Raw genomic sequence first — 13123 nt, 5'->3', positions numbered from 1 at the left:
AATCTTCTGACGTCGAATTTTCTAGGGCGAATCTTCCAGGGGCAAATTTAGTGCGCAGAATTTATAGGTACTTATAGGTAGGTAAGTAGTGCGAGGATTGCGAGCAGCTACTTTACCAATACCTTCAAGACTCAAATTTAGTAAATTGACTTAGGAATGATTTAATTTTGGGCTTCAGGAAGATGTGTTAAGATTAAGTATATGGAACAGGTATTATAGGTATTCACGTTAGGTACCAGTAAATTTATAGGAGTATAGCTATCTGGCAATTACTGACCATGACAATAAATGTATTCACATACGAGGATTGTGCATGTTTTCGTAGTCAAGGAGAATAGTCTAAATAAACAGACATAAACCTCATCTACAAAACATTTCAAGTTGCTCCATATGGGAAATAGTGACCCCACGAACACGAACTTCTCGGAATTGGCCCTTTCTCCAATTGTATTATTAGGCAAAAGCATTGAATAAGCACTTTAAATATTCGATGCAAAAGCATAAAATAAAATAAAGCTATTTCAATACTTTATAGAAAATTTCCATGGCTTAACATGATTATGCTAATTGGATTTATTGAATTATTGTTGATAAAATAATGAGAAACATAACTGAAAATCACTAATTCGTATACCTTATCATTATTAGATGAGACAAAAAGATCTTCTTTCGAGTGGTGTCATTATAAACCCTCTAAGTTGACATGGGGAGCAACGATTTGCAAAAAAATGTTTCCCATGTTAATTCCCTATGTTCGGTTTTATAATATTTACCCGGTATATATAAAAGTAGTTTTGCCTTGTTTCTCACAGTTGAGCCCGTTGTAAAATTTTTCTTTGTTATATCGAAAAATAGCTTTTGACACAGACGGAATGGGACGCTCATTAGCTCATAGACACGGAAAATAAATATCGCGTACTCTAGAGTAACTATTTCCAATGTAAACGTTGTTTATTATAAATAGGAGTTTATTAGAGTTAGGCTTAAGTACTTATATTTTCTTAAGCTATCGATTTCGGCCAATGACCAGCCTCAGGCTGAACATGGAAAACTTTATAAACAAAATTATTATAAATACTTTGTCCTGCGTGAAATAGATTAAAAAAAAAATTATTGAAAGTTGTCATAAACTGATATTGATTTCGACTTGAATCTGCTTTTTGTCTTAGGTACTAGTCATGGTCATCTATGTCATGGTTTAACATGATTTTGCTAATAGGATTTATTGCCGAATTTTTGATAAAATAATGAGAAATATACAACTGAAAATGAACTAATTCGTATAGTATTAGATCAGAAAAAAATCTTCTTTCGATTGGTGTCATCTATGTTCGGTTTTAGAATATTCACCCGGTATATGCGTAACTTAAGGCGGCTAGGGACAGGCCATTCAAAATTTAAGCTGCGCCTACGCAAATAATTATATAGGCAACCAATCGTGCAATTCGACAAGTTTCACCAGACATAAGCTACCTGCAAATGACCTCATCTTCCTACAATAAAACCAGATTCCAGACCCTCATTAGCGGCTATTCAACAAAAGTAACTGATTTATGGAATTTCAACTTTCTCCTGATGTTTTACAGTTTTACTAATACTGGAAACCTTTGAATATAGAATAGGAAATCAAAGCTGAAAGCTCTACATACCTATATAAAAATATTACTAATGTATTACTTTCTAAGATATCATTCCTACTTACTTCCTATATAGGGATTTACAATAATGACTTTTTGAGATTTGGACTTGGGTAATGAAGGGAACAATTTCCGAAACAAGAAAAACTGGTCTTCAATTTTTGTGGTTCATAGCACAAATTTATTTAAACAATTATCACATCCGATCAAACTACGGCCCCCATAGATTTCTAAATTTATATGATAACGATTTTCACAAGTGCCGCGGATGTAAGAATGGTACTTTTCTTCAGTTAGATGAACAGTTTTCGATATTTCGCATGACTTCCGCAATGTAGCCCGGTATTTGCTGCGTTTTCAACCTTCCCCCATTTATCAAATTATATATCTGAATTCTGATCTAATTTACAACAAAATAAATGACTCATTTTTCATTACAAAAAATGTTTTAATAGATTTTCGGAAATTTTCCAATTCCAACACGACATTCGCCTGATGCTTTACGAAAATAGTTTATTTGGCTAGCCGTCAAACCTTCAGTGGAATTATCAAAAGCATAGGTAGATTAAAAAATTATCAAAGTCCTCGTGTGGGATCGAAGAGAGATCAGCGCATTTTTGTGTGGCCGATCAGTATTGTATTAGCCACCATAAAAAAGATCTTATCGCAAGCTAACACATTCCCTTTGTCGGTACCCGCTTCCGACGTTCCGTTCACCCACCATTCGCATTTAGATGAATTTTGCTAAATCTCGGGAAAACACTTTTTCTTTTTAATTTTGGTGCGTAGAATCCAAACAATTCGTACTTTTTCGATCAGACTTCTCAATCAAAAGTTATAGACTTAGAAACCAATTTCGAAAGAAAATTCAAAGGGCTGTAACTTTTGAATTAGTAGCCCAATCTTGGAACTGTTTGAAATTATGAATTCTACAGGCCACGTTCTATAAGAAAAATTTATTTCCGGGACGATCTGAGACAATTTTTTTTCGGGGCAAAAAAAGGCAGTGTACTCTCTACAAAATAGTTCTCAATTTTTGGGGCACTTCTCATAGCTCTATTAGCCACACGAGAAAGAGAGATCGCGATTCGAGCTTTCAGAAACAAAATTCGCAGAGGAAGATACCTTTTGGGCGCCCTAAGTCAACTACCCCTCGCAGACGTACGCCTTGTAAAATGAGGTTAATTTCGTACCCAGGAAAAAAACAAATTTTCGCTACGCAGTTTTTGTGTCCGTTTACAAGATCTTTCCAATGGCGCCATTTTGAAAACAATCTGAAAACTGATGGTGGAGTAAAAACTTCAAACTCGAATTGCGGGTGAGCGAGACGTCGGAAGTGGGTACCGAGAAAGGGAATGTGGTGGTCCCCGCCAAGATCTTACTGATGGAGTAAAACTTCAAACGCAAATTGGGGATGCACGGGACGTCGGACGCGAGTACCGACGAAGGGAATGTGGTAGCTTCGACAAGATCTCACACGAGGACTTTGACAATTTTTTACTAACGACATGCTGAAATAAAAAATTATCACTTGTAATACTACTAGTGCTTGCTATTTCCGGAAACTTTGCGAGCTCACAAATATTTGAACTTTCGCAAAATATTCGTGAGCAAGAAAAAAATTCTATTCAAGCACTGTGGTATTCGGTAAGAAAATTTCACACCATAGTGACTCTCAACGAAAAAGTGACGTTTTATGTCAAAATTCCGGGGATGTCCTTATGCTGGAGAACATTCCTGAAAGGAGTCTTTCGTCAAGGGAATTTTATGTCAAAACATTATTACCTTTTTACGTCAAAAAATTGACGATAAATTCCGTGGTTGCCATGGAAATGTGACACGAAATCCGCATTTCATTGGTCGATAAAATTGCTGGTTGAAATTTTCGTTGAGATTTGTCACCTAAAGTATGTAAGACACAAGATTATCAATTTTTGTATGAACAGTTTTTTAACAGAGCTGCTAGATTCAAGAAGGTGCAACAAACAATTCGTTATGTTTATCTATAGTAGGTACATCGTCCAAATTGTACATAATTTTTATGTACCTAATCGAAATTATTAAATTGCTTTTTGATAAGTAGGTAACAAATACACCTACATCAAATGTATGAAAAAATGTATGAAACGGGTCTAAAAAATTAAAACGTTGTTATTCCTGAATATTAGGTACATTTATTGACGTACAATATTTTTTTATTATTTTATTATCGTTGGTCCTAATAGACGAATAAATGGAAGGCATTGAGATTCTTTTGTTACTGGTCTAATAGGGTCATAAACCATTGTATATAAGTATACCTAATGGTCATTAGGTGTTAATATTTTCCAGGTAAAAGTGCTACCTGAGTTGCCTATCGTCATTGTATGGAAGGTATTGCATTTCTTCCGTCGCTATATTTTATATAAACTTTTGAGTAAAAATTACGTTTTATTTCATAATTTGAAACAGTTCGTAATATATTTTTTTAATCCACTTAGTTACTAAATAAATTGTGCGGATTTACTTTTTAAGTATTTTTTTTACTAAGGCCAGTATTCGCGTTCTTAGTAAATTCAAGATTATCATTTATACACGACTTGAATAATTTTATCAAAAAAATAAATCGCTACATTTAATGACTTTCTATATCTCTATCAATTTCCGATAAGACCTCTAGTTAGAATTAATATTTGCGCTTCAAAAATTACTCAAAAGTTTCGACTTTTATTGCAAATTTCAGTGACCATTGTGTGTTGCCTATCCTCTATCCCTAGCCCCCTTAAATCTGGTATTATTATATGAATATTTGTGATAACCACTTTGCAGTATATGCAACACACCTTACGCCAATTTACATTATCGTCCGGAACAGTATTGCTTTTACATTTACAATCCACTATTTTCTGAAATCACTCAAGAATGCCTACTTTCTCGGGGCAAATTCAGACTTCAAAATACGCCAATCCAGAATTTTAGACCGTTGCTAAGCACTGGATCTGGACAGAAAATGGTCCGGAAAATTCTTAGACAAGGAAAGAGAGGGGACCCGTAATACCACATCCACGGCATGCGTGAATTTGACGCGAATTTCGAGACGACCGCCATATTTTCGGTGGCACTCAAAGCGCGGTGGCAGTGTGAATTTTTTGACATTTCTTCATTATTGATAAAGTTTGTGTGTGCAAAACTGTGTGATATAAACGTGGTGAATTGTTCTGCGTACAACTGTAAAAGTTGCAGTGGTCGTTGTCCAGCAGGAATATCATTTCATAGGCAAGATAAAAAACGGCACGTTGTCTGGTTTGGATAAATTTAATTAAATCTTCATGGTAGTTAATAAAACACTTTTAAGGTCTTCATTTTCATAATCTTACAATTGTCCTATATTTTTGTGCATCAATAAAATACTGCTTTATACTTCTTTTCCTTGATAATTTTTCGATTACAGTAAGTAAGTGATATAACCTGCAAGCGATATTCCAGTGACGGCGTGACTATCTAGTTACATGACGTAACAGATATGTACATGTTTGGATACCTAACCCTTAGGCGACTGATTACTTTGTATGGAGTAGTTTAACTACAGTGTATGTTGCCTTTGTACTTACATGTAGTACGACAGATAGGATTTGGTCTTCAAAAGAGAGAGGTCATCGATCGATGTTCGAAGCAATACACATCGATCGCCGCCACATTCGATAAACACAAGATATCCTGAAGATCGTTATGATTAAACCCGTTAGGGGAGAAGACATCTCAATTCAGTATTATCACAGTCGTCATCGTCAACGGTTTGCTATAGTATCAACAGCTTATTACTTAAGTACAAGAAACTGAGAAAGGGGTTTAAAGAAATTCTTTTTAGACACGTTTTGTATTTGTCTTATGCGGCTATCGATTTCGACCTAACTAGTCATCTTCAGGCCGAGCGTCATTGATGAAGTGAAATGAATACAAATTTTTTTTAACGATGTTATATAGTAGTGGTCAGGAATGACAAATTAATGTACGAAAGAGTGAGGTTGTGTATTAGTATTTTAAAAACGCTGCGTAGAAATGGTTACAATTGATTATCGAAATCAGGGCTCCGTTCGCCTAACGTTCCGTGCGGTGCGTCCAATGTATGGCTTTCATGGACATCCTGCAGAGTCCACAATCCGTTGTTTAATGAAAAATTTGAGACAACGGGGTTAGTGATTGATGAAGCAGTTCCCGTACGTCAAAGAAACGCAAGATCGTTGGAGAATATTATTGCCGTTCGGAATAGTGTGCGAGAAAACCCCAGGCAGCCCATTCTGCAGAGTGCGCAAGAGATGGGTCTTTCTGGGACGTTAACTTGGCGGATTTTGCGCCGAGACTTGGGTTTTCAGTTCCCTAGTCTATGCAGACCAATCACAGTCAATTGCTGCCCTAAAGGCCAGTATAACTCGCTTTCTTCGTGAAATTCAGCCCAGTTTAAGCGAACATGTCCAAAATTGGTCCACCACCTGCAACGTCCACAGCGGAGTCGCGGGGGCCATTTCACTGAAATTATTTTTCATAAATAATGTCATCGAATATCCTTTAAAATATTATAAAACTTGTGGTAATATCACTTAAACAGGTTGTTTTATTTCATTTCAAAGTTCGAGCGCTCTTAATGAAAAACCCCCGGAAAAACCCTTTACTTTCAATAATATGGCGCTTATATCGCGAACCCAGTTTCTGAAACGATCAAAGTCCAGTCGTATGTTTACGTTTATCGCGTTTTTTGTCTCTCTATTCAGATAAGAACCTAATATTATGTCCGACAACTGTACGCACAGGTTAATCATACCATGATGGCAGTATAAATAAATTGTAATTTCCTAATGTAATACCTGAGCGGGCGCCACTGGTGGTGGCAGTATGATCGCAATTTGCTTCACGCGCGCGCGCTCTATTACGGGTCCCTTTTCTTATAAGGGAAAATTGTTGTTGGCCTACTTCATCAAAATATGCAAACAGTGTTGTCAAGGAAACCATTTATGAGGCTTATGATGCAGTTATACTTTTTTAAAGCGCTTATTCAATGGTAAAAGCATTGAATTTATAAAAGGCTAATAAAGGTTTTAGAAGCATTCTGGTTTTACAATCAAATCAAACTCAATTTGTAATGCATACAGTTCATATTTAGTATTTACATTATACATGTAAGCTTCCATCTCAACAAAACAATTGATAGTTTACTTGAAAAACAAATTTTCATACTGCAGTCGTCGATATATGAATTCTTCTTATCGATACGAAATGTTCATCATGAGTGGAACACATTACTTCAATGCAGGCAGTCTATGGTTTCCATTTCTTTCATTCAAACTTAAAAACCAAACGTCGAAAAAAATAGAAAAGTTGATTATAAATCTAATCAGTACCGAAATACTTCTGACCGAAGTGGTTTGGGGCAACTGGATGCAATTCTGAGGTAAGAATCTTCATCTAAGAAACATAATAAGCTTGATTACGTCGAGAATACCAAACTCACTTTAGGGAATGAGTCCATCACTGTTTTAACGGCAAGTGGTGTACAAAATAGATTACTTAAAATAATGCAATCTTCTTTAACTCCATGTTCTTTCAATACATTTACTGCTTGAGCGACAGTATTTCCAGTTGACATTATAGGATACATCAGTAAAACCTAAAAGTGATTGTACACCGAAGCAAACATAAGAGACGTATTTACTTGTCTTTGTGCAATGTTCTCCGGAAACCTAGCATATACAACTTTTGCTTCGTGTGTATCTGCATCCGATTCGACTAAAATTTTCCCTATACGAATACTGCGACAGCAATCTCTTAAACCCTGCTCCATAGCCTCCCCTGATCTTACAATAGAGACACCGCAATTGCCTGACTGGTACTTCAGACCATTATAAGTCGCACCTGTCGGAGTTATAACTTTACAGTCTGTGAATGGTAGTTGGTTTAGACTTTCTTCAATCACGAGTCTAATTAAACGGTCTGCGTAAAACTTGAAGTCACTACGTGATGTATTTCTGTAAGACACGAGGAATATTACAGGAAACAATGTAGCGATTTGTGTTACCTGTCCCGCAGAATTGTTTGAAGCTCTTTAACTTGATCATTCGACGCGAGTATTTTAAGATTAGTTCCGTATTCTATGCAATTTTCGTGGGTTGAAAGCAGTTCTGGATCGGAGCTACCCATGTCACTTATTCGAAGTTTGGTTAGAAAATGTGCTGCATTAAGTGTGGTGGTGGAACTATTTCTAGTTCTTCTTTGACAACATTTCGTATCTATTAATGAGGTAAGAAGGTTATTAAGTAAGGGCACAAAAGAATTAGATTTGAATAATTCCACCTTTATATTCTATTTTAAATATTTAAGAAGTAAGGTTATGTTAACTGTTGTACTTACGTCTTTCTTTAATAAGTCACGGTTTAATATTTCTGTCTCCTTTATTTAGCCTGGATTTTGAATAATTTAAATTTTGAAAGGCAAGTTTCCTCAATTTATGGCTGAAAATGTGGCTTTATTCTTGGGATTATTAACTTCCACAACGTAAAAATACTAAAAATAGGCCTATTCCTTTGTGTTGTAAAAAAAGAAAAACAAAAATGAAAATGAGCAGAACCGTACTCACAGTAGTGCGAGAAAATTAGCTTCGCCAGTTCAATTTTACCAGTGACGGCTTAAGGAATTTTATCACCAAGGGATGATTTTTACTGCCCTCTTATTCTTATGCAGAATAATTATTTTCAGAGAATTGTATCATTTTATATGAAGTACTATCGCGCAGTCGTCGCCTAGCAACTGAGCGTAACATAAAGTATTTCAGCTCCATTGGCTAGAATTTCTACCAGTAACGCCGCCATTGGTATGTTTGTATTTGCAGCTCAACTTGCGCCACCGGCTGTCCAAATTGGACACTTAAACTTAAAACTGTGTGTCGCGAGGCATTCTACATAAAAACGTGCTCTAAGGAATCAATTATTTATAATAATAAGAAAGTTATGAGACATTAAAGAAATCTACTAAATTCGGGGAACGCCCTCTAGCGACCAAACGATTAGAGATAGCTGAATTGTATTTGCGCCAGTGATTTTAAAATTGAGCGGCAGGTACCTAGCTCCATTTTTTTTATCTTTTTAAATGAAGGACATCAAAACATTAAACATTCAGGCAACTTTTATTAAATGCTTTATTTTTTGTTACATTTCTTCCAGACGCCCCAATTTCACTTTGTGAGTACTCTCTTCCGACACTTCGTATTCAAGATTTTCGCTTCGACTGTACTAATAAATAGATATGTCTCTCTCAGACGAATCATTTTGTTTTCGTTATACAGGGTGGAGTTTCAAATTTTTTCTCGTATTTTACTTTTTCTCGCATATGTTCTGTGATAAATAAATTTGATACATCAATTATTTCTTTGAATCTCTACAATAAAGTACATATTACAATTGTTGGTAGTAATATACAGAATGTTACATTTTCTTTGCCACTTTGTCTAATGAAAAGACGCCATTTTTTTTATTTTGACAAGTACTATCATCCCCTGAAATATCTGCATGACATTAATTAATACCCTGTATATTTGTTTGGATATTTGGAAATATCGCATCCAATCTAATCCTCTATTAAGGTACCTACAGTTCAGTATTTAAAGACAATTAATTCGTACTTTTGTTGGCTGTCAAAACCCTAAATTATGAGGGTAATTTTGGACATCTACATGCTGCCAGTGCCTAAAAGTCGAAGCACGGTTTATTCTGGATTCAAATCTGTCAACAATCTTTCACATTCAATGAGTAACCACATTTTTACTTGGCGATACAAAATGTCCAATTGTATTGGACAGGGCGTTCCATCATCCAATTTTCCAAATTGCTGCTACCCTTCCAAAGGAGAAAATTTTGACTCATCGATAAATGTATGTTAGTTATTTTGAATTTTTTTCATTGTGTAACTATACGAATCGATTTATGCTTAAGTTTAAAGTAAAGTCATTCTAACATTCCTGAAGAGGTCGATTCACGGGAATTTATGCCATAAACAAATTTGTGTATTTTTTATTAATGGTAAATGAACCGAAGCCAAAGATATTAGTAAATTTTTGTTCATTAATTGTGAAGTTGAATTTTCAGTCCAATAATGTCATTCTTTTGTGTGGGTTAAATATTATTTAGCATCGGGAGGCGTATAAATTTATTTGAATAGAATTTTGTGTGTTTTGTGTGAAAAAATGGTGAATCAATACCATTCGCGGTTTTCTAGGACCCGAGTATTCTAGAATGTGTTCGAAGAAATCACGTGATATTTCCCAGAAAGATTGCGTCACATGCGCCTTCGTTTTTTTTATCGCCGATGACTAATATATCATGGTGCCTCGATGTTTATCGGGATTTCTGGAATATTCGCTACATTATTTTGGTAGAATTGGACGTATTTGCATAAATCTTCTAAAATGTTTCTACTTTATTTTCAGTAAATGGGTCGTACTTGGAGAAGACGAAGAAGTCGCAAAAAGAATTCATCAATCTCCACTGCCCTAAATCACGATAGTATGATCGTCAACTTGACGCGCTGGATGACGAGGCACAATTGGAACAATGAAACGAAACTAAAATTATCCCACTTTAAAAACACAGGTCGTGGGGTCACATGTGATCGCAGCTTAATGATCGAAGACACATTAATCGAAGTTCCTTATGCATTAATGATCACTCTTGACTCGCTTGAAGGTGTGGGTGAAGTTGTAGTTACCCCCAACGGTGAAAAATTAACAATTCATGATCTATTAAGTTTATTTCTTGTGATCGAACGTCACAAGGGTGAGTCATCTAATTGGAAATATTACTTGGATTCGCTACCGGATTGCTTACCACACCTACCGTGGCTGGCCACCTCTAGCGAAATTGATCTTTTTCCTAACACTTTACGAGAGACTATTCTGAACAGACGTGAAAACTTTGAACTTAGTTGGAAGCGGTCAAAGGAATCAATAAATCCAAGGTGGAAATGCGAATGTTGCCAAACCGTAGGTCATCGCGTGATTACGTTAAATTCATTTATATGGGCATACGTAATGGTCAACACTAGAGCAGTTTACGTCGATCCAAATGTGGTTCGAGAACTGTCCTCCAGTAAATGGGGTAATATTTTATCCGACGAACCGTCCATGGCTTTATGCCCTTTTCTCGATATGTTTAATCACTCTAATAACGCAAGAACTAGCGCAACACTTGTAAAATCAGACGGAAAGTGGGTGTACAAGCTCATCACGCTATCTCCTTCAAAGAGGCACGAGGAGATTTTTATTTCGTACGGTACCCACGACAACATAAAATTATTGTGCGAATACGGTTTCTTTATACCTCATCAAGGTTTAGATTGTATCAGTTGGACGCTTAGTGATACATTAGAAGCTACCAAAATGAAACTAAATGAAAGACAATACAAGTTTCTCAAAACGAGGAAATTGGACGACTCGCTGTATATTGATTGTAACGGGTTATCGTTTAATCTAAAAGCAGCTCTATTCGTTATTTTAAATCCTTTCATTAGTGATTGGTGTAGCTGTGTTTTTGGGAATTTCCCATCGGGTTGCTCTTCACAGGAGATGCAAGAGTTGTGCCGAAAATTGTTGGCGTGGAAAGCGAACAAGTTGCTGGGTGAACTTCAGCGTATGGAGAACTATGGGTCACAACGCAGTGAGACTTTTCGTAATTTATTAAACTATCAGAACTACCTCTTAGTGCTGGTCGATAAAATGTGTGACAAGTATAATGTGTGAGCATGCACGTGGCCAAAGGGAAATTTTGTTCCATAAGAAGATTCTGTTACAAATTTTTTTACCGGTTTGTCACGCTGTTAATAAACATGCAATTGCAAAGCTATAAGGAAGTAGCGCGAGAATGCGTCTTGTGCTCTTCTGCTTCAGGTCGTAAATCTCTGAAGTCCAAGTGGGCATCCCTGCCATAGTCCATTACATGTCCAAAATACTTCAGACTTCTTCCTATCCACTCTTACCCTAAATCTTGTTTCACCATATAGTTCCTTGATTCTGTTCTTTAACTTCTTGTCTATTTTTCCATCTTCTATAATTTTTTCCCTTCCCCACTCTGTCAAACGCTGCTTTTAAGATAATGAAAAATGCAAATACCTTTCCGCCCCATGGTCCGAATGCGTTTTGGAATAGAAATGGATACTTACCTATATTAACGAAATTTTCATACTGAACTGTAGGTAATATCAATCACGTATTACTTACCTATCTACTGACGTTTGGTACAGTTTTTCATAAGTACTTTAAAAGTTGTGACGTGATAAGTCAGATTAATAATTCAAGTACTTAATTACGTTTCTATTTTAAGCAAGGCTAGGTTGAAATGAAATTTAAGCTTAATATTTCAACCAAACCTCTTGCGCAGTGAATTACGTACATGAATATCATTTGGGAAGTCTTAGGTCCGAGGCCAATGCCCACTAATCTGACTGTTTTCTTCATACAAACTAAAGTAACTCCTTGCGACTATAATGGTAACGTTATTAGACGAGCCAATGCTGGCGCGTATGTTCGCATTAACATCTCTCAGGCTAAATAAAATTAACTAAACTTAAATTAAAACTAAAATTATTATGAATATTTTGTAACACAAATTATCTGACCGACAGCGAACTACAAAAACGCGAATTCTAATGCCCTTTTTTAACTCAGAAAATCACGATCCGATTTGGTTGCAGACAGTAAGTACAAATTAATAAAAAAACTTAGGTCCTACTAATTAACCTTTAATTGGAATGATAAATATGGTAATTGTTTATATACAAAAATCAAACACCTTTATAGGAAATAATATTTTAAATAAGACCATTCAAAAGAAAATTCAAAAATCCTTCTAAATGATATAGCCATAATTATTTGTTATATAATACAGTTAGGCTTCCCTCCACCAATTGCTAAAAAATCGAATCCATTAAGAGGTTTTCTGATCATGTCCCATAAAATTAACGTTTTTAATGGAACCGGAAGTTATTCTAAGTCACAAGGATTAGCTGGATCACGTTACCTTAATCACAACGTTTTCTAGAAGCGATGGTTACTCTATGGTACAATTCGGTACAGCCCTTCTTAAAGGAATTGTGCCTTATAGCTGGATACAGGATAGAATGTGGATCTGCATAAGGAATACTGTTTTCTTGATATTTTTTACGTTTCGTATGCAAATGATCGGGCAATGCACTTTCTATTACGAAAAAAAATGAAATCCTCATGGGAATGTTCCGTTTAACACTTCTGTTTCGTTTTGCTCTTTTTTATATTCCCACGGTCTCTGAAAGGGTTTTGGAAGGTCTACAGTTTGTTATCAGTAGCGTCAAAGAGATCATTTAGCTTATCTCCACTTGACCATTGTTTTATCGACTTTGCGAAGTACCTACAAGACTTTTTTTCCAATATTGGAAGGACAACTTGGATTTTGTGTGACATCTCTATGAGTAATTTAATGTCAAATTATGTT

The 13123-nt window shown here is 35.7% G+C and overlaps 2 protein-coding genes across 2 annotated transcripts; one reads left to right on the top strand and one right to left on the bottom strand.

The window, feature by feature from the left end:
- Positions 1-6747: 6747 nt before the first annotated feature.
- LOC116172171 (uracil phosphoribosyltransferase homolog) lies at positions 6748-8196 on the bottom strand. Its single transcript, XM_031489325.1, has 5 exons — positions 8019-8196; positions 7687-7897; positions 7324-7636; positions 7123-7278; positions 6748-7076 (listed from the first exon to the last, which is right to left on the bottom strand). The coding sequence occupies exons 2-5, from the start codon at positions 7806-7808 to the stop codon at positions 7002-7004; spliced, it is 666 nt and encodes a 221-aa protein (XP_031345185.1). The 5' UTR covers positions 7809-7897; positions 8019-8196; the 3' UTR covers positions 6748-7001.
- LOC116172169 (SET domain-containing protein 4) lies at positions 7802-11623 on the top strand. The gene is made up of 2 exons (XM_031489324.1): positions 7802-7908; positions 10090-11623. Exon 2 carries the CDS (start codon positions 10093-10095, stop codon positions 11395-11397), a length of 1305 nt encoding a protein of 434 aa, XP_031345184.1. The 5' UTR covers positions 7802-7908; positions 10090-10092; the 3' UTR covers positions 11398-11623.
- Positions 11624-13123: the final 1500 nt, after the last annotated feature.

Source organism: Photinus pyralis, unplaced genomic scaffold, assembly GCF_008802855.1.
Source record: "Photinus pyralis isolate 1611_PpyrPB1 unplaced genomic scaffold, Ppyr1.3 Ppyr1.4_LG5, whole genome shotgun sequence".
NCBI lineage: Eukaryota > Metazoa > Arthropoda > Insecta > Coleoptera > Lampyridae > Photinus > Photinus pyralis.
The sequence above is the reverse complement of the archived record's forward strand: the minus strand, read 5'-3'. Positions and strand labels throughout refer to the sequence as shown.

Excerpts from the sequence above, each read along its gene's own strand:
- LOC116172171 (XM_031489325.1), bottom strand. The coding sequence starts at position 7,808 with ATGGGTAGCTCCGATCCAGAACTGCTTTCAACCCACGAAAATTGCATA. Across the intron at positions 7,279-7,323 it reads AGAACATTGCACAAAGACAA|GTTTTACTGATGTATCCTAT; the intron begins GTAAATACGTCT and ends AATCACTTTTAG. Across the intron at positions 7,077-7,122 it reads TGATGGACTCATTCCCTAAA|ATGAAGATTCTTACCTCAGA; the intron begins GTGAGTTTGGTA and ends TATGTTTCTTAG.
- LOC116172169 (XM_031489324.1), top strand. The coding sequence starts at position 10,093 with ATGGGTCGTACTTGGAGAAGACGAAGAAGTCGCAAAAAGAATTCATCA.